We start from the raw sequence: 20,527 nt of genomic DNA, 5'->3' as shown, positions 1-20,527 counted from the left end.
TTCGTCGTCTGGCTTTCCACCTTGTGGTCGCTAGCTCGACAGTCTCGATGCCAGAAGCCAGAGGCTTGATCAAGAAGACTCGATCTTGAATTCAGGCCGGATGCCTATTTCCAGCGATTCGCAAGCGTTGGTGAGCGTGTGGGAAGGGATGAATGGTGTCGCAGAGAGGTGCCCTAAGGGACGAGAGGAACGGATGAAACATGGGACGCCCGCATCTTGAAAAAAGCACAAGGCGAAGATGATATTGGCGACACCAAAAAAACCAAGAGAGAGGTGCTGGTGATGGTGGTTGGTCGTGGTGTGTTCAGTCGACGAAGAAGAAACCAAGATGGTCCAGCCCAGGATCCTGGGTGGGACACTGGCGAGGGACCAGGACAGTGGAGGAGGCATTCGTTTGCTTGTCGCGGTACTTTACTACCTGGAAGCAGAGCCAGGGTGGACGTGAGTTTGGTAAAGCGAACCAGCTAGCCACATACTTCGAGAGCATGGAATTATTACAGATAGTTTCTACGCATCTCTACATTGTACAGCGTTTTCTGTTTAATGGAGGTCAAAATAAGAATGGCCCCTGGTCCCTGGATCTGACGCCGTTGCATTTTGTGTTCAGATCCATCCCCACTTGGCGGGATCGAATCGAACCCTGTTTCGCAGATCTCGGCCCAGGGAACCTTAGAATGACTTGGATGATGCCGTTGTCTTACGGCAAGCCATGTTGTACCATCTGCGTACATTGCACGAACTGATCGGGAGGCTGCATCAACGGTTCCTGTCAAGTTCCTCCGCTGCAGGTTCCCGACGTCGATGGGCCGTGTTGGTGCTGCCCGTGTGATACCAATGGATTGGATGCTTAGACCTCCTTTCTCGAATTCAAAAAGTTGAGTTCTATGGTCACTTGTGGCACAGATGAGGGTCTATTGCTTAGGTCCGTCTATATTGATTCCCTCAATTCCCTCCCACTCTAGCGATTTACGCCCAGCAGCCTGGTCTGTGATCTTCCCCATCAGCTGTCAATGGCTGTGGGCTGAAGCGAGACCAATTTCTTACTAATGGCGTGCATTTTCACACCCTGACTGGGCCCGAAGGCACCCCTGGCACAGACCCCGGAGCCTTTGGCGAGCCCCAGGCAGCGTCATGCCCTAACTAATGGCTTCTAGTTGGTTCTCCATCCAGATGGACGGAAGCTCACTCACCAGCAGATCGAGTGGTGTGAATGTCCACGGGAAACACAGGCACAGTGCCATCGAAGAATAAATATCCAGCATACTCCTGCCCTTCAAATAGTAGAATGAGCCCAAGGAGACTTTTGGAATCCGCCAAGGGGCATTCGCAGCAGTGATAGCGTCCTTACTGGTACGCGAGGGAGAACAGGATACCTGGGCTTCCAGGAGTCGCGGTATGGTGCACCTCTCAGGTCGCAAGGCCTTCATGCCCAACAAAAAATACTACAATTAGACGACAAAGCACCCAAAGATTTACCGTGACTGTTCATTTGCACTTCTTTTGTATCTTATACTTGTTTGGCTGTTCAGCTGAAGGGATGGTGCCCATAGTCAAGGTCGTGTTCGGCGAGACAGCCTCTAAACCCCCCAGGGCAAACTCGCCAGTGGCTTCCGGATTTGGCTGATTTCTCCTCCTCCAAACACTCACGGACTTCATCCGTCATCTTCAAATCATCCAGAGAAACCATCGCAACACAAAACTAAGACTCCCTCGATCTCGAAATCATCAGGATAATCATCAAAGGCTCGAAATTCATCGAATCTATCGAATCCCGGCCCCGACGACCAGCCCTCGTACCTTGGCTTGCGTTCGGCGATGCCTGAACGACTCCCAAGGCCGTCAGAACGATAACATCTCCCCAGAATCTTCTGAAGAGAACCGAATTATAATACTCGTCCCCGTACATACTCATACTCAGGCCGGTCGGCGGAGAGAAGCGGTCCGGAAACCACTCTCCCTACACGAACAACGAATCGACGGAACCACGAAGGCCTCGATAACACCAAGAAACGTATCTGCTTCTCCGAAAGCGTTCAAAGTTAGACCCTCGGGCTTCTCAAGGCTTGTACATCCGAGCGGCGGACGGATAGCACGACGCTACGATGGTTGCGGCTGTCTGAGATCCTCACCACAGGCCAATCTGATCCCACCCCGTTCAAGCAACCTAGTGGAAAAAAGTGAGGACCATTCCGTCATTAGCTGACTTCCTGGGGCTTCTGTTCTAGCATATTGCCTTGAGGGACAGTTGCTGGAGCGTACAACCCCCCCTGGAGCCATGGCTCAAGCATTTCATAAGGCGCCTGTGGCGAGGAGGAAGAATACTCATCCTAGCTCCGAAGACAAGTATAACTCCTCTGGGACCATAGAAGCCCTGATGTCAGTCCGTCAAACCCGCCAGAAGTTTGCCGATAGTTTGTAGCCTTGGAGCTGACCGACAGACCCCAAGGTAGAGAATGCCAGGACCAGGTTAATTCCTAGATGATTACTAAAGCCTAGATCTCACTGACCTCTTCAGGAGTGATGACACAGGATTCGTCGACTTTTGCGCTGACAAGTACGACTGCCACCGTGAACCCACATTGCCATGAGGGCATTCACCAACACAACACGGAGTGTTCGAGAAGATTTGACCAATATACCCTAAGAAAGCACCTGCCAAGCTGATGGAAGATGAAGTGGGAGTAGGACAGATAAGTCTTCGTTGACTTGTTCCATGGTTGAGACTCTGCCAGGCCCACGGGGCATTACAGCCCCAAAGAGTTGCAGCAAACATTGTAAGTACTACGCCCACGCAGAGTATTCAGGGTACATAAATACATAAACACTAAGAGATTAGACGGATGTTTTAGCTATCACCTCTTTGGCAAAACCGAGCGCTGCATCATCCGAAGCCTAGGGCCTATCTGGCTGGTGAATCGACTCCTTTCCGGTCACCTGTATCGAACAAGAATTCGATCCCGAACGAAGATGTCTTGTCAACTACGTTGCCTTGACAAAGATAAAAAAAAAATACCAGTCTACCGACGCAATACGGGAAAGAAATCAGCTTAACCCAGTGTGTACGGGGCGCTGGCGATCTTGATAAGCTTGCAACTATCTAGCCAAAGCCCAAGGCTGCCCGGATAAATGCTGAATTTTGAATCCATCATGCAATGAGAGACACTTCTATGTGGAATACTATAGGAACTTGTTCTCTGCAAGCTTCTGACCACACGACAGACAACTGCCATCCAAAGCCATCCAGCAGTGATGCCTGCAAGTGGCTCTTCGTAGCCACCAGTTATATATCAATCATTTACTTCAACCAGTCTCAGGTAGTATGTATGCCCTCTACTTCAGCCCTGCACTTATGGTCTATTTACAAGTCACATGGATGCTCTGCCTTTGGTCTGTAGCCCCTATTCAAGTAGTTGGCCAACGAGCTCGTACCCCCCCGAAGACGCATCAAGGCCCAGGTCTTTCCCCTGAAATTGTTCATCTATTAAACCTGAGCGGTGGACTGTTTTTACTACACATTAAGGTGGTAGATAGTCGCAGTGGTAAGTGACTATCCAAAAACCCCCCTTGGATGAAAGCCAGATGGCTTTTCGACACTGGAATCTAGAACCAAAGATAAGGCACTTGTTTCGGGATCCAGACTGAAGTAGGAGCAGGTATTGAATAATAAGGGATACAGGCTCTCTGCTGGCCATCCATGTTTACCTCTAGCTCTGGCACCTAAATGAGTGGATAATGATGCTGACAAGCTTCTCATACAGGTACTATTCCTACCGCATTTTTCGATCATGGCAACGAATTGAGAGTCATAGCAATCACACGACGCACCTTTACCGCGAGACCGATACTGAAGAAGCTGTCTGATCGTTGAGGCCTTTCGCTTTCCTACGATTCTCAAGCTAGCGTTTCTGGCAGAACTATTTGAGGATTCTTGGGCCATAACGAGGTGTGGGATCGTCGAAAGAACATGGCTAGTTACACTGAAGAATACTGGCGAGTTGAGAAGGGGCTCGAAAGATCGGCTCGCTCATCAGTATCGGATCTCTCACTTGACCTACTGATCCAAGTGGCAACATCGTGTGAGAATTGCTCAAGTTTTGCCGCAGCGTCGAGTTTGTAATTCTGCGAGAGCGCCGAATTTGTTGGGGATTTTGGTGGTTCTGAATTCTAGCTCTGACAGAATATTGTGGTTGGTCAAGCTCGACTCTGTTGTGACGTCGGCGCCATTACACAACATCGTCATCATTGAATTGCCATCCTTTGCCACCTTCATCCTACACTCGTGCAGATGGGAAACCGCCAATGTTTGGCGTAAGTACCGGCAGAAAGCCATACCAAAATCCCATGTTTTGTACAAGCTGACCTTTCGCCCCTATTCGAGCAGCTTGTCATTCCTCACCACGGGGCCTTGGACAGCGACTTCAATTTCGAACAACATCCAGCGACGAGAAGTATTCAGAGCCCTCACAGAGCAGGCATACAATTGAATAAGTGGCAGTATCAGCCGTAACCTCCCGTCATGTCACGCGCCACAAGATGACAGTTGACGGTGTCGTGCACTGTGTTGCAACCGTTATAAGTACAAATTGCCTCCAAGAAACCCTTTGACGCAAGGAAGATGCTGACCAAATACTTGAGGCCCTTAATCAAATCGAGTCTGATCTCTCGAAACAAGCCAGCAAGGATGACTTCGTCTGCGATCGAGCTTCTAAAAGCCCACGTTACGCCTTTCAACTCTATTACCGAAGATCGCGATACAATAACGAGGTGCTTCGATAGCTTCGGCGACTGTAAAGTCTTACTCATTGGCGACGCCTCCCATGGCACCTCCGAATTCTATTCCGTCCGTGCCGAGATTACAAAGCATATGATCGAACATCATGGCTTCAATATCGTGGCTGTCGAAGCCGACTGGCCTGATGCTGAACATGTAGATCGATATGTCAGGCGCCGGCCAGGCCCAGGACAAGGCACTGCAGAGACGGTTCAAATGGCAAAGAAGGAGGGAAGAGAACCAGCTTTCTTACGATTTCCCACGTGGATGTGGCGCAACATGGAAGTCCATGACTTTGTGGAATGGCTACGGGATTACAACAATGGACGGGAGGAAGGTGACGCGACCGGGTTCTATGGTATGGACTTATACTCTATGGGGACATCCATGAAGGCGGTCATCGACTATCTCGATACTGTTGACAAGGAAATGGCAGAGCTGGCACGGGAACGATACGGCAAACTGATGAGCTGGGGCGACGACCCGCACGAGTACGGACTTGAGGTCTTGACGACTGCTTTTAAGGGGTATGAGAGAGAAGTTGTTGACATGCTGAAAGACCTCTTGAGTAAGCGCATGGAGTACTCTGCCTGCACCCGGGATGGTACCGAGTTTCATAGTGGAGAGCAGAATGCAAGGGTTGTAAAAGGTAGGCCACAAAGAAGAGATGGCTTCACAACTGTGCTGACTATTCACAGATGCCGAGCACTATTACCGGGCCATGTACCATGGCCGTGACGAATCGTGGAATCTCCGAGACACGCACATGTTCCAGACCCTCGTACGAATCCTCAAGCATCGCGGCGACAAGGCCAAGGCCATCGTCTGGGCACACAACAGTCACATCGGCGATGCTCGTGCCACTAGCATGGGCTGGTCCCGCGAAGAGCTCAACATCGGCCAGCTCTGTAAGGAGACGTACGGAAACCGGGCACTCAACATTGGAACCGGTACCAATACCGGTACCGTGGCTGCTGCGAAGCGCTGGGACGGAGACATGCAGGTCATGCGGGTTCGACCAGGGCTTTCGAATAGCTACGAGGAACTGATGCACGCTACGGGCGTCCAGAATTTTGTTCTGGACCTGCGTGCGAAGAAGTGTGATGAGCGGCTTCGGAAAACCCTCTGTGAGCGTCGTCTGGAGAGGTTCATCGGGGTGCTGTACAAGCCTGCTACTGAGAAGCAGTCGCATTACTCCACCGCCGTCTTGCCGGAACAGTTTGATGGATATATCTGGTTTGACCAGTCGAGGCATGTTGGGACTTTGGAGGTTCATCAGCCAAAGTCGCCTCTTGAGTATCACGAAACCTGGCCGTTTGGGTTGTAACTGCACAACTGGTATCTAGCTTAGATTGACAAGCCACGGCAATTCTCTTTCTATTCAGCGGATAATGATTGTGATATTGTTCGAGTTTTACAGCTTTACGATACGTGATGCACCAGGATATTCAGTGAAAACTGGCAAAACGGCCAAAGCGAAGATCATCACGGTGCACTCACGAGGGTCAAAACAGCATTGACATGGCATCACAAACAAAGGGCATTCACTCAGCAACGTCAGGTTTTAGCCTTGAGGATTGCTCGTTAAGGGGTCATCGCGCAGCTTTGGTCAGTCTTGTCTTACCTTTGCGGTCTGCTGTCTGAAGCCAAACCCAAGATGGGCCAGCCACTGATCGACGGCAAACTTCTGTGGTCTTGTCTCATATTGTGTCAGAAAAAATTGGTTTGAAAAAAAAAAGCACCAAGGATTCTCACCATTTGCTGTATGGGGAAGCCGGATTTGGATGAAAGACGTCGTTTCGTATTCGATTGGCCATAGAGCCAGAAGCTGCTACTCAGTTCCAACCGCAGCAAACATTAGTACCTCAAAAGTGAAAAAGCCATACCCACGCCTGACACCCTCTATCACAGAGAAAACCCAAAACAACCTCCTTCCTGGTGCCTAGTAGCGGTGTCGGGTGGAGTAGTCCTTGGGGCTCACGACGAGACCGCGTCCCTTCTTGGCTCCTCGGTAGACAGTCTCAAAGATGTCGATGAGCTCCTGCTTGTCCTCCAGCACCCACTTGATCTTGTTGTTGTCACCGGTGCCCAAGTCGATCATCATGTGCTTGTTGCGGAAGAAGAACATGAGGGAGCACGGGTCGTAGAGCTCGTACATCTGGTTAAAGTCGGGCACCTGGTCGATGTCGCACAGGTAGATGACGGCAAAGTTGCGGACCTTGTCGGCGATCTTGTAGAGGACTTCGTCCTGGCGCATGCAGTCTGGGTCCCAGTCTCTGCCGAAGCGGATGACGACGAGGCGGTCCTCCTCTGGTGCAAAAGTTAGCGAGAGTTTGCGGGGGAGTGGAAAAAGGGTTGGCTTACCGGAGAGAATGGCCTGGTCGACGTGCCAGCCAGTGTTGAGATGGGGAAGAACAACGGAACCCATGATGAATGTGGTAAGTGGTCTGGTTGGTGTTGATGGTTGTGTCGCGAAGATGATGGAAAGTTGGTGGATTGCCTTGTTGGTGGAGCAAAGATGGAGGGAGAGATAAGATAGAGGGGCACGGCTAAATACCGGAGCAGAGACTAGCCGCTTTTGGATCAAGGTGAGTGGGGCTTTCACCGCACACCGAACCGATTATCCCCAGTCTCAATGTGCATGGAGTCAAGTCTATAAAACGGGTGTTTATTAAGGTCCCTCCAGATTCTACATATACGGCTGATTTAAGTATTGGTAACTCAAATGTTTGAGGTAGTTTGTTCTCCCAGATTCAGCTATTTCTTTGACGTTTGGTTAGATGCCTTCCTTCAAACTGTCATGTAGCATCCGCCTCACGTCTGAATGCCCTCGCGAGTATTGTTGGAGACCACCAATCAATGTTTCACAATAGAAGCAATGGTTTCCAAATTCGGCTATTGGCCAAGACGAACCCCCCTAGCGTGAACCTTAAAGCCTCACTCAAGAAGAGCAAGAACCCAAAGCTTCACCAGGTTACCGAGGATTGAAATCAAGCAATTGAATAAGCATTACGAGACCAAGTGAAACTCTAAGAAGACTCATCAAACTCATCAATGACACTCTTGGGCTCCGTATACTTGCCCAATGGCTCAAACTTGAGGTGGTCAAAGCCGAAACCTTTGGGCCCTCCAATCTCGATACCCCGTTCCGAACCGGTCCATCGGTCGCTTGCCGCAATACCAAGCACGACAACGAGCAATCCATATCGGTACTCGGGTGTCCCGACTGCCTCCCCACTCTGTGCGTCGATCAGGCACACCAAGTCAGGGACTATGGCGAGCACATCCTCCTGTCTTTCCTCCTTCCGGTCAGGGTGGACTCTGATAGCGGCGATGTTTTCGTTCTTGAAGGGGATCTTGATGATACCCCTGAATTGCGCCGAGGCTTGGTCTCCAGCCGTGCCATTGTCATCATCCCTGACATCTGCACCCTCGATGAGACACTCGCCATAAACATGACCGTTTCTTAGAGTCCTCTCGACGCCAACAATCTTGCCCTTCCAGAGAACCTTTCCAGCTCCGGGCCCTCCACACTCGTCGATGATTGTCTCAGCAACATTGTCCACCCTGTTCTCCTTGCGAGCTCTCGCAACTGCACGTCCAATCCTCCACGCTTGAGACAGCGTGTGCTTGACAACCCAGCGTTTTGTCTCTGCGCCTGTGACTGGTGCGTCTGCACCTCCCACCTGGGAGCCCATCTCGCTTAAGGCAGCTCGCAGAATACGCTCAACAGCGGCGTCAGAGGACGCCTTGGGCATGATGATCACGTTGCCGTTGCCGTCGCTGAGTGCGATTGGGGACCAGATGGTCTCCCTCTCCTTGAAGACCACCGGGGTTGTCTGCCATTTCGTCGGGTATGCTCTACCCATCCAGTCGCCGTCCACGGTCGGAACGTCCATTTGTGCACTAGATCCCAACAGCAGCCCAGAGAGGCCATTTGCACCTCCAATTTCGACGGAAATCATGTGAGTAGCTGATTTCTCGCAGATCTTGTACAACTCATGCTGCGCCTCGAGGAGCTCGTCGCCTGCCAGCTTCTCAATGGCGACAGTAGGACTGCCTGCTCCGCCGCCACAACCAACCTGAGCATCATCGGAGAGGTCTTCGGGGTTCACCACACGGATCGTGGTCCCGTTTCGTAGTAGAGTTCGAAGTCGAATCATTAACCCGTAAGGATTTCCGCCGCCTCCTGTTCCAAGGATGTAGGCACCTGTTGAGATCCATTCCACGTCGCGCTCTGAAACGTTCCAGATGCGATTCTTCACTTGTGGGCGATAGGCGAGGATATCAAAGTCGTCTTCAGCTTGCGTATCTCGTTGAGAGTCCTTGTCCTTTGCTGTCTTCTCATAGTGATCCATATCCAGGGGTTCATCTGACTCGTCCTGCGACTCGGACACAATATCCTCTCTCGAGAAGTCAAAGTCTCCGGTAGCCCGAACAACAAAGCGAGTCTTATTGGCAATGTACTTTCAAGATGTTAACGGCTGGCGGAAACCTCTGGGGAACACTACTTACCTGGAGCGGCAGCGTCTCCTTCTCGACAATGCTGACAGTCGACCGTAACCCGCCGGCTGCGACAGTCTTCTCAATAGCCTCTTGGCTGACTTCTTCGAGGAGCTCGGCGGTCGACTTCGATGCAGTTGATTTGACGGTATCCACGACAGCACTCACTCTCGCTATGGCGGCGCCGATTGCATTGGCAACCTGTGACCACTTGGGCTTCAGCACCTTGCTTGCTCCCTTGAGGTCATCGGGGGCAATGACAGCTCCACCTCCAACGAGAATGACGGGTATATCTTGGGGTGATGTCTTCATGGTGTCGATAATCTTTTCCAGCTTGTGCTGAATCACCAAGGTGACCTTGGAGAGTTGGTCGTCCGAGAGTGCGCCTTGAACCAGAGCCGAGTCTCCGATCTTCAAGCTTGGGTTGGCTAGGACGGCGCAATCAGTCGAGGTCAGTACCTTTCCGCCAAAGACGACAGCTTCCTGGGTTAGTTTATATCCCACACTGTCAGGTCCGACTGACACGCCGCTGTCTTTTCGCACGATGGAGCCTCCACCAAGGCCGATGCTCTTGATGTCTGGGCAGGAAAAGTTCATTCTCACACCCGAAAGATCGTTGTAGGCTGCCTGTTGACGAGGGAAGCCAGTTTCCAACAATAGGCCCACGTCAGTTGTGGTTCCTCCTATGTCGACCACCATCATTGCTTCGTTGAGTTCCCCTTGCACCAAAAATGCAGCACCTCTCATACTGTTGGTTGGGCCACTTGAGAAGGTTCGGATAGGTAATCGCGCGGCGAGGTCACCAGAAAGAACAGTGCCGTCGTTCTGGCTAATAAAGATAGGGCACTTCATACCAAGCCGTCTGATGGGTTGATGGAAGGACCGAATGGTTTTTCGGGCGAAGGGTAGAATAGAAGCGTTCAGGATAGCGGCATTCTCTCGTTCAAGGAAGCCAAGGTTGGCAACTTCTTTGGAACACACAACATCGATATCAGGGATCTGAGCCTTGATAATCTCCGCGGCCCTCTCTTCTTGCCTTTCCACCGTGTCGATGGGGCTGAAAATGCCGATTACAACCACGCTCTTAATGCCCTTTTGTTGGATAATGGCACATTGCTCCTTGATCTCGTCTTGGTCGATGTCAGAGATCAAATGTCCATCAACTTCCAATCCACCCTTGAGGAGAGCGTGATGGCCCAGAATGAGGTCTCGCATATCGGCAGGCCAGTCCACACAAGGAAGGGTGTGTTTTGAGAAGGGTCCGCAAAGACGAAGAACAGCAACTCGAGACAGCCTTGCTGCATCTCTCTCTATCACAGCGTTGACGAAATGGGTGGTGCCGATAGTCACGCTTGCAATGTCGTCAGGGCTGATGGCAGCCGACGAGAGCATGTTGGCGATGGCATTGTCGATGCCAACACTAGGATTGGTCGTTGTTGGTTCCTTGTGCCATGCTACAACGCCTCGATCCGGAGCAGAGGTCTGGAAAGGGTCGATGATGGCGCCGTCGGTGTTTGTTCCTCCGACATCGATGCCAATCCGCAGGCGTCGTGATGCTGTGCCTGTAGTCATGATGAAAGCCTAGGCGTTGGAGGCCGAGATGCTGACTGGCGTCAAGGGTTCAACTTGAGTATTGTAAAGAAGAGGAGCTCGTCTGGATGTGAGCCTAATCAGCTAGAATATGTACCTGATAGGTGAATGGATGGCACCCGATGCCGGCGTCCGGGATGTATTCCTTCAAAATGGCTCGGTCTCCGTCGGGGTGGGCAGGCGTCACCTCCAGCTGTGGGGTCTTGACATGATGGAAATGGGCTTTCGTATGCGCATGCATGTATGGATGCCAAGACCCGAGTTCCTTGAGAGATTATCAATTGTGGAGAGCGAGCTGTTGATTTCTTGGTTAAGATGCATATTGGGATAGAAAGGAGAAGGTCGGAGTCAAATATTGGCAGTTTCTTCAAAAACCAGGCCAAATTCAAGTCAATCCATACTGCAGGAAGCGCCGCGGCTTATCAATCTGTATAGGCGGCTTCCATGTGAGAAGGAGTGGGCTTGCAGATATCATCACAGGGAATGGGGAGCGAGTCACGTGATGCTAACAGGATGTCGAGCAGCCAACCCTAGAGTTTCAAAGATTCTTCATTTTTACCGGTGCCATATCTCAGACAAGATTTCTACGGCTATTTAGTGGAATATTAGATAGGATTCATGTTATGGTATGGAGCCGTATGCATGGATGGCGGAAAATTGGTGGAAATTGTTACGGAACCTGGACAAGTGCTTGTTGGATCACATCCCAGCCAACTTACAAGTTGATCTTCTAAATTCTGTTTCTTTTTTCATTGTCTCAGCGGTCACTTTTCTGCCCATTAAAAAACCCATCCCTCTGTTTAGAATCCTCCAGGCTGTCTCAGAACCTCTGCACGTTGCACTTTAACCAGGGCAACAACGCCTTAGCTTGTGAAGAAGGGGATCACATAGTTCATGCATCTTAAGTGGAAGTGTCCTCAAGGTCTTTGTGCTAACTGACTCTTTGCCTGTTTGGCCAGATCTAAGCTAATAGCATTGACCGTGCTCATGTTGGCATTGTTGACTGCCTAAAGTGGCATATATTTTCCTTGCTCTCAAACCGCATTCGCTTACCACCATGAGATATCCATCGATGTTCTGGCATTTAGCCCGAGAAAGCGGTCCCTCGAAGAACCTGGCAGGGAAGAAAGCATGCGAGGAGAACCGATCCCGTTAGTGACCGATCAAAGAGAGGTTCTGCTAAACTCCCAGAGGTTGCTGTCGGTAGTGCAGAGAGATAATAGTAAGTGTATCGAGAAGAATGGCGTTGCCGCTGCAACCATGTCGGAATGAGGTTCTTTTGGTCCTGATGTTACCGGCTGGGGTGAGTTCTCCCTTAAGAGGATGCCTTCTTTCCGCTCCCTTCGCCCTTATTCATTGTTTCGGATTCTTCGTTGGCCTTGCCCTTTGGGTTACTCAACTGCTGCCTCTTCTTCTTCCTCCTTTGGGCGATTATACTGCGCTCCACGTTTTGGGCCATCTTACCCGAAGGTGTGACAACTCTAGGCTCCTCTGCGCCCTTCTCTTTCTCATTTCCCTTCTTTCTTGCCTCATTCTTATTGCGCCGAACATATTTGGCAGCATCGCCCGCACTGAGGACAGACGTGAGTTTCTTTGGCGTGATGACCAGGGCCATTTGGGCCTCTTCAACAACGCCGCTGTATTCGTCAGAGGAATAACCCTCTTCCTCTTCCCCAGAAAGATTGTCCTCCACAGACTTGTCCTTGCTCGAGGGCTGCTTGTCGTCAGCACCCATCTTGTCTGCCAAGGGAGATGGGGTATCGTGATTTAGCAAAGGTCTCAATGAGGCTCGTCGAAATGAAGTTCTGTTGCGAAAAAAAGGGTTTAGGATGTCCAGAGTTGATCGGAGTAGCTAAATACCCTTTCTCAAACAGATTCTCACGAAGACAGACGTTTAGAATGGGAACCACCCTGTTGCAAATTAGAAAACAGTAATAGGAATTGAATCAACTATTCAAACAATGGTAATTAACCCTCTTTAATGGTTTTATTATGCCGACAATGCCTCCTTTTGGTATGTGTACATGGGCAACAAGGCACATAGTTTCGTTCACTACCTATGGTCAATGGCGAACACAACGCAACACAACACTGCAGAACACATCTCGCTTCATTATGTGTTTGAAGAAGAACAAGAGGGAAGAATGAATTGAAACAAGAGGAACGTTTATTAAACTCTATTCTGTTTGGTGACTATTGAATTTTGTACTGGCTGACTCTGCGTTACATATGTAGATAGGTAGGGTAAATGTAGAGATTTCAAAGAAAACACCAACTCTCATGGTGGGCTTTGTTCGATGGGAAAAAGTTATGAGCATTGTATAAGGCGTCAATAGAACAGATGATCATCGTTAGAGATCCTAAAATAGCCCCATTCACACGAGGCTTCAACGAGCAACCATCCATGTAATTCTCCACTGCGACCTAGCTTGCAGCCGATGGGTTAAATTAGGCCGTTGGGCGTTAGCTGGGTTGTATTGAAGCCGCATGATGTGCAGACCATAAGTAAGTGCTTATGCAGACGATGTTTTCTTCAAAAACATACCGCTTCTTACACAGCGCAAAGCGAGTATGGATGACCACGAAACTCCCCTCTATCTGCCACTGGGCGACAACGAAATACGCCTCATCACTATACACCCTCATTTAGAAAACGGCCTGGTTAGCTGCTCTCTCGACACATTTTCCCTCATAGAAACGAACTCCGTATTCAAGCAATTTCTTCACAACTACGACTCGCCAAACAAGCCGAGACGGGGGCTGATCGCAACATGGCGGTCAATCCAACGGGCCAAGGGCACCCTCCACCCTCCAGACCACCGCTCAATGAAGTCATTCACGCCCTTGGATACTCACTGTTTCCGATACACCTGGGGAGACTTTGCTGCCATGTCGTACACTTGGGGTACAGATGAGGCGGGGAAGATCATTGTCAACGGCCAGGAAATGACGGTGACCAAGAACCTCGAGGATGCGCTGCGAGAGCTGGGCAGTGATGGTGGCCGTTTCGCCAGAAGATACAAGCTGTGGGTTGATGCGATATGTATCAATCAATCTGATGTGGAAGAGACAAGCGAGCAAGTAGCCCGCATGAGAGAAATATACAGCGAGGCATGGGCGGTGGTGGCCTGGCTAGGGCCGGCTGGAGACGAGAGCGACCAAGGAATGCGTCTCCTCTCTGCTCTTTCTCGCCTGGATGACAAGGAAAAGGACGATTTGACTGCTCTTCTCGAGCAAAATCCTACCATGTTTGGAGAGTTTGCCTTTTATGGCCTTCACAGTCTCATGAAAAGAAGATACTGGTGGCGGCTCTGGATCATTCAAGAGCTCGTCATGGGATCGAAGTCGACCATCTTGCGGTGTGGAGGGGATACCCTTGACTGGGAAACCTTTAGCCGCGGAATCTCATCTCTGTATCATGGAGGCCTATGGTCTGCCAAGGACTGGCTCTTGAAAGGTGAGATGAAGAAGAAGCTGGCCAAAGACGACCCACGCTGGGTAACGGCCAGTATCCATCTTGTCCACCAAAACATACGGCCATTGAGCGAATTCGAGTTCCAAGGGGGAGAGAGACAGGGCATGAGGAAGTTGCTCGAACTTGCCATGTCAGACAGCCGCGAGGAAAAGGACAAGGTCTTTGGCCTCCTTGGAATGATGGAGCCCAAAATTGCAAAGCGTATCATTTGCAAGTATTCCAAGTCAACGGCAGAGATCTTCAGTGCCACTTCAATTGCTTTCATAGAGCACTACGGCAATCTTGAACCGCTCAGAGAAGCGAACCCATGGGGAGAGGCTGATACTCCGTCCTGGGTAGTTGACTGGACTTGGAACGGAAGACTGCGTTACTCGAAGCCAGAGAGCGTCTTTATAGGGGCTTTCTGGACTCCAGGCACTCCGGAACCGCGAGCCGAGACCCTGTACTCCGCAGCTGGCCACCGAGACACGCTGTGCTCTGTGTTCTCCAGCGGGAAGCTATTGAAGTGCAAGGGGGTTATGATAGACAAAATCTGCGGTTTGGGGGCGTGCGAACGAGGCTACTTTGACTGGGATCCGTCGTCCATAGTCCAGCCGACAGAGTGGCAGAGTGTCTATGATGATACAGCCTGGGCTCTCTGCAGAGCGATGCTACTTGGACGGGTGTCAAACGGAGAGCACGTTAGCAAACGCCACTGTGCTCTCCTCAGTCTCCCAAGAACATACGAGGCGGCATTCAAGCAGTTTGAGGCGTTGGGGTGGACCTGGATGAAGGAGCAGGAAGCCTACTACTTTCGCTGGGTGAGGTGGCACCAGGCCCACGACCAAATCATCATGGTCGGTAAACCTCTCGGAGATTATTTTACGGAAAAGATCCCGTGCAACGCGTCGGAATTTGATTACGCAGAGGTCTTCCTGGCGGCTGACCGGACGGGAATGGGAAGACGGTTCATGTTCACTAGCCGGGGGTACATGGGATGGGCGCCTGACAACCCATACGGGTCGTTGCAGGACCAGATTTACGTTGGCGACATGGTTTGCGTTGCCTATGGTTGTAGCACACCGTTGGTGATAAGACGCGTGGAGGATAAGTACCACGTCCTTGGAGAGGCATACATCGAAGGCTTGATGGATGGGGAGGTGATTGACTTGGTGGAGAAAGGGGAGCTTTTCGAAGAAGAGCTCATCTTTAGCTGATACTGCTTCAATACCCCAAACTCATAGATGAGACAAGGCGAAAAGCAGCATAGGCTGTTTGTGAAACCGAAGCATAGAGAATGCTGTGGAACAAAGGCCTCTCACTGTCAGAGATGCATTGATTCTCCATGTTGAAACCAGCTGTCCATCGGGAGGCGGGCTTGAAACTGCTGACTCAGCCGCCACGCACGGCAGCTTCCCCAATCGCCTGCCCGTCCACAATCCCAGCTGCGCATCGCAGGCGCCGCAGCTCCAGCTCCGTCATCACCCAAGCCCGCCTGCGTACGCTACTCTTACTTACATTGCCACCATTCTTGCGTCGTCACCCTCTCCAGGCATCGATATTTCTCCCTGGCGAGCTTTTTTATTTTCGACTGCCGACTTCTCCTTCGCCTTGCCCCGTTCCCCGAAATTATGGTCAAATAAGCGCCCTGATTGCGATAGGTCTGCTGGGTTCGATCGTCAAGAGCTTCGCCTACTTGAAGCGCACCCGACCCTTCTTCACCAGATCAGCCCAAACAGACCAGGTGCTTAACAATCCGACTCTCTGCATTTCATACCGGCCCCCGGCGTTTTCATCAGCTTCGCAGCTACGTCACACGAGAACACAGCCCAACAACTGCACACGGCGATCCAACAAGTTCACCCCGCAATAGCTCCATTCGAACGACGCCCTTCTCAACATACGATCCGAACCAACTCACCCCGACATCCTCTTTGTCTGCGGACCCAGAGGTCGAAATAATAGACCGAGCGCGATATTTTGACACGTTTCTCTACACCGCCCACCATGGCGATAGATTATGACATCAACCCCCAGCGCGACCTCGATGATGGAACTTACGCTGCTTTGCCCGGCACAACTCCCGGAGAGTATGTGCAGCAACATACAACCCCTATGAAGGGGAGAATGAGGAAGGATGCCGAAGGTAAGATCCCTACTTCAACTGATTTGCGGAATCTAATGCGAGTGCCACCAGGATGCCACCCCTCGAGATGGATTCACGAGCTGCTGAACAACAAGTTCACCACTTGCGATCTCTTCGACCGAGCCCGAGCTGCCAACTTGAACCCGCCGTACGCATGGCAGCACACCCATCGTCTCATGATCAATGGAAACCAAAGCTTCTGCTCAAACACAACCCGGCTATTGTCGTCAGTATGCCTGGACTGCCACTTTCACTTTGTGTTCAAGATGGCATGGGAAGAGGAGCATGCTGGGCAGGTGTGTAGTCCACGCCAAGCCCGCTGGCCCGTTCGAGATGCGCAGTTCCCTTGGCATCACCTTGTCTGGGCTGGGTCAGACACGGAAATGAATCTGGCCAAGGAAAACTCCAAGTACTATCCTATTCTCGCCCGCGAGTACTTTGTTTGTTCGGCACCGCCATGCACATTTCAAGTCACTCTTGAAATCTCGGAACCTCGCATGGCGTCTTGGTGGATTGATCTGCTACTGGACCACGATACCATTCGGCAGACCCTGCGCCTCGCCAAGGAGCAGGATCCAGAGCGCTATGCAGTAGCAACGGACGACTGGGCGGAACAGGCGCCTATGAATCTCAACACATACCTTAAGAATCTGCTTGAGGCAACGTCACCCGAGAAGCCGCGGAGCATATCGAAGAGGAACAAGCGGTTCTCTGTTCTATTTGGACCGCGTTGCTTCTCCATCTTCAGAGAGTTGGAGTTTGAGGAGACGGTGGATGAGCAGGATGGAGTCGACGGAGGGTCATTCACCCCTCCATTACCGTCACCCCCAGGTGGACCATTTGGAGTCACCGAAATTGGAACCTACCGAGGGTTTGTTGAGGATGTCAGATCCGAAGTTCAGTGCATCATCCACAGACGTGGTGAGCCCGCTGAGCTTTGTACTCCTGGCCTTCACGCAGATCTGGGATGCGTCGAGGTGAACAACACCAATGACAGTCACTTGGTTAACATCCGACGATACACATTGCTTGGCGTTCTCCCTAACCAGCCTAAGGAGATCGTGGTCAACGCTTACAAGCGACAGTGGGAGCTCTTGCCTAACAAGCGAAAGGAGCTTATCGACGCCCTCATGGGGATTGCCAATGACCTGAACGACGAGCAACTCGCTGATTACGCTGCCACCCAATCTTCTGTGTTTGACAGTCAACTCCCGACGCAATCTAGCAGCGATGACGATGGGGTAGTGTCCCAAGCGTTGGCTTTTCTTGGCTTGCAGCCTCCTAATAAGTACAATGCCGAAACGCTGGTTTCAGCATTCCGCCAGAAGCTGTCCCAAGAGCCCAAGATGGCCAACAGCGCCCGTCAAATGCTTCTCCTGATTGCCCAGGCTTCAACGGACGATACCTACCAGGCAATTCTGCTCATGGAAGCCAATGGAAAGATGTCTGTCGCGACGGCGAAGGCAGTCCTGGGGATGAAAGAAGATAGTAGTTTGGGACCCGAAGTCGTTGCGGCTACTAGGACCAAGGTAAATCCAAAAGTTGAATGATTCCTGAAATCTGGATCTAACAGAGTATACAGATTGCGTTGAGCAATGACAAGGAAGAAAAGGCAACCTATCTGGATGCTCTAGAGGCGATTGCGGATCTCACAAATGCAATGGACCTCAAGCAGCTTGTTGCCACTCAACGCCAAGAGAACGGAATCGAGATTCCAAAGGGAAGCTCCGTTCCGGATGCCTCAGGTCGACCAGCCAATTATGACTTGCCTGTCGGCCTAGAGAACATCGGCAATACTTGCTACCTGAACAGTCTTTTGCAGTATCTCTTTACTGTCAAACCTGTTCGAGATATTGCGCTCAACTACGAAAACTTCAAATTGGAGTTGAATGACGAGAGTATCAAACAGCGATTGCTGGGCGGAAACAAGATGCAAATGGACCGTGGCGAGGCTGTAGTCGCTCAGGCTTGTATGTTTGAGCCCATTTCTAAGCTATTCCCCTTCACTAACAGGTTTCGCAGTTGCTCAAGAACTCTCTGATCTATTCAACAATCTCGAAACGTCAGACAAGGTCGCGACCCGACCCTCACAGAGGCTAGCTAATGCTGTCCTCTTATCTACTCACACCCTTCTCAATGATTCCAAGTCGGCCGAGCCCGTTGCAGGGCCCAAGCCACCGCCTCTTCCCGCTCGGCCGCCCCCTGAGCCTCCTGCCAAGAGCTCCGGCGACGTGGAGATGGCGAATGGAGCTGTTAAGGAAGAGCGCGATCCAGTTGACACGGCTAGTACCGTAAGCTCGCAGACGCTGGTCGAGGATGGCTCTGATCATTCGTACGAGAAAGTCGAAGTCCCGTCGGCGGCGACTGACGACCAAACTACGGATACAGTGATGGCTCTCGAAGAGGGCGACTCCCCTGCTGACACTGTTCGACCAAGTCTTAAGAGTACTGAAACCTCTGAGACAATCATCAAAGGTGCTGACGGAACTGCTGATGGGGAGCAAAACGCCGATGTCAGTATGGCTGATGCCGACGAGCCGCAAACAGTGGACAGCAAAGTCTTGACGGCTCTGGAACATCAGAAGAGATCGTCGGGAACTGATCAGCAGGACGTGGAGGAGGTGATGGGGAGCATTCTCAACCGACTCCAAGCAGCTATTCGACCATCATCTGTCGACGAATCAACTGGCATTCAGTTGGAAAAGATCATGGAGACATTCTTCGTCACGACAATCAACTATACCAAGAAGTTTGACGACAAGACCTACCAGAAGGAGATCAGCTTTGACCGATCCATCACCGCATTCCCAGCTCCGGAGGGGTCATGTTCGTTGTATGACGCGCTGGGTCGAAACTTTGACCAGCAAATCATCGAGGAAAGCAAGCTTTCACGATACACGGCGATCAAGACGCTCCCGCCTGTGCTCCATGTTCTTATTCAACGGTCCCAATCCATGGGCAGCAAGAACGGCAACCCTGTAGAAATACCAGAGACGCTATATCTGGATCGGTACATGGATGCTCCGCACGACTCACCCACCTTCCAACAGAGGGTTCAAAGCTGGGCGGTTGCCAGTAGAATATCGGACTTGAAGGCGCAGAAGACTCGGGTGGAAGCTGTCATTCCCACGGGACCGTTTCTCGAGTCCTGCGGAGAAGAGGAGCCCACACCCATTGTCAATTCGGCTTGGGCCGAGGATGATACCATGGAGGATGGAGTCCTTGATTTTGAGAAAGAAGAGAATTGGGACTTTGATGGCCCCGTGGATGACGATTTCCTTCTGGTATCCCACCCAACCAACGAAGCGCCGCCCACTACCAAGGCCCCTGTCAAGCCACAGGGCATCGAATCGGCTGAACGCAACGTTCGGGAGATGATGAGCAATGAGCTGCGCCAGAGGGAGGAGGACCTTGAGAAACACCACGCCGGGCTTAAGAACATCCCGTATCGACTACACGCCGTTATCTGTCACCGAGGCCAGCTGATGTCTGGTCACTACTGGGTGTGGATACACGACTTTGAGCAGGACGTGTGGCGCAAGTACAACGACTCCAACGTGGATGTGAAACGCAACACAGACGAAGTGCTTGCAACCTTGAGCACAAGCGGCGAGCCCTACTTCCTCTGCTACGTTCGGGACGAGGACAAGGATGCATACGTGAATGTGCCGAGACGACAAAGACCGGAACAAACCACGGATGCTGACGGTGACGTTGTTGTCGCTAACAGCGAACCCACCCCTGAGGTTAAGCATACACAGGACTTTTCGCCCCCATTTGGGCCGCAGAAGAGCGACTAGGAGTCTGGGAGAGATACTGGGAGAGATGGGCTACTGAAAATCGTGCTGAAGCGGTCACCAAGGTGGAACAGTCAAGTACGGGCACCGCCCAAACTTCGGCGCCTCCTCCCCCGTGTCGTTACCATTAACCCTACCGACCTACCAGATAGACAGGAGGGGGGCGAGGACCTTGGCAAGCGGACAAGGGACCCGAGTCTGGATCGAGTGTTTGAAACCATAGATTTGTTGTAAAGCCCAGGATGGGAACTTGGGACGGCTTGAGA

At 51.4% G+C, this 20,527-nt stretch overlaps 6 protein-coding genes across 6 annotated transcripts; 3 read left to right on the top strand and 3 right to left on the bottom strand.

Annotated features, from left to right (window-relative positions):
- Positions 1 to 4,615: 4,615 nt before the first annotated feature.
- On the top strand, positions 4,616 to 6,098 carry NCS57_00582900 (uncharacterized protein; the record flags this gene model as incomplete). Its single annotated transcript, XM_053055737.1, has 2 exons — positions 4,616 to 5,420; positions 5,470 to 6,098. 2 exons carry the CDS (start codon positions 4,616 to 4,618, stop codon positions 6,096 to 6,098), a joined length of 1,434 nt encoding a protein of 477 aa, XP_052914692.1.
- A 615-nt stretch (positions 6,099 to 6,713) lies between these two features.
- Positions 6,714 to 7,199, bottom strand: NCS57_00582800 (Spliceosomal protein DIB1; the record flags this gene model as incomplete). Its single annotated transcript, XM_053055736.1, has 2 exons — positions 6,714 to 7,081; positions 7,136 to 7,199. The coding sequence occupies 2 exons, from the start codon at positions 7,197 to 7,199 to the stop codon at positions 6,714 to 6,716; spliced, it is 432 nt and encodes a 143-aa protein (XP_052914691.1).
- A 601-nt stretch (positions 7,200 to 7,800) lies between these two features.
- NCS57_00582700 (uncharacterized protein) lies at positions 7,801 to 10,846 on the bottom strand (the record flags this gene model as incomplete). Its single annotated transcript, XM_053055735.1, has 2 exons — positions 7,801 to 9,237; positions 9,287 to 10,846. The coding sequence occupies 2 exons, from the start codon at positions 10,844 to 10,846 to the stop codon at positions 7,801 to 7,803; spliced, it is 2,997 nt and encodes a 998-aa protein (XP_052914690.1).
- Positions 10,847 to 12,179: 1,333 nt separating this feature from the next.
- On the bottom strand, positions 12,180 to 12,599 carry NCS57_00582600 (uncharacterized protein; the record flags this gene model as incomplete). Its single annotated transcript, XM_053055734.1, has 1 exon — positions 12,180 to 12,599. The coding sequence occupies one exon, from the start codon at positions 12,597 to 12,599 to the stop codon at positions 12,180 to 12,182; it is 420 nt and encodes a 139-aa protein (XP_052914689.1).
- Positions 12,600 to 13,435: 836 nt separating this feature from the next.
- On the top strand, positions 13,436 to 15,535 carry NCS57_00582500 (HET domain-containing protein; the record flags this gene model as incomplete). The annotated part of the gene is made up of 1 exon (XM_053055733.1): positions 13,436 to 15,535. One exon carries the CDS (start codon positions 13,436 to 13,438, stop codon positions 15,533 to 15,535), a length of 2,100 nt encoding a protein of 699 aa, XP_052914688.1.
- Positions 15,536 to 16,325: 790 nt separating this feature from the next.
- Positions 16,326 to 20,264, top strand: NCS57_00582400 (USP domain-containing protein; the record flags this gene model as incomplete). The annotated part of the gene is made up of 4 exons (XM_053055732.1): positions 16,326 to 16,464; positions 16,516 to 17,993; positions 18,047 to 18,434; positions 18,487 to 20,264. 4 exons carry the CDS (start codon positions 16,326 to 16,328, stop codon positions 20,262 to 20,264), a joined length of 3,783 nt encoding a protein of 1,260 aa, XP_052914687.1.
- Between the last annotated feature and the right edge of the window lie 263 nt (positions 20,265 to 20,527).

Source organism: Fusarium keratoplasticum, chromosome 4 (genome assembly GCF_025433545.1).
Source record: "Fusarium keratoplasticum isolate Fu6.1 chromosome 4, whole genome shotgun sequence".
In the NCBI taxonomy this organism is placed as follows: Eukaryota; Fungi; Ascomycota; class Sordariomycetes; order Hypocreales; family Nectriaceae; genus Fusarium; species Fusarium keratoplasticum.
Note: the sequence above shows the minus strand (reverse complement) of the source record. Positions and strands in the feature narration are given on the sequence as shown.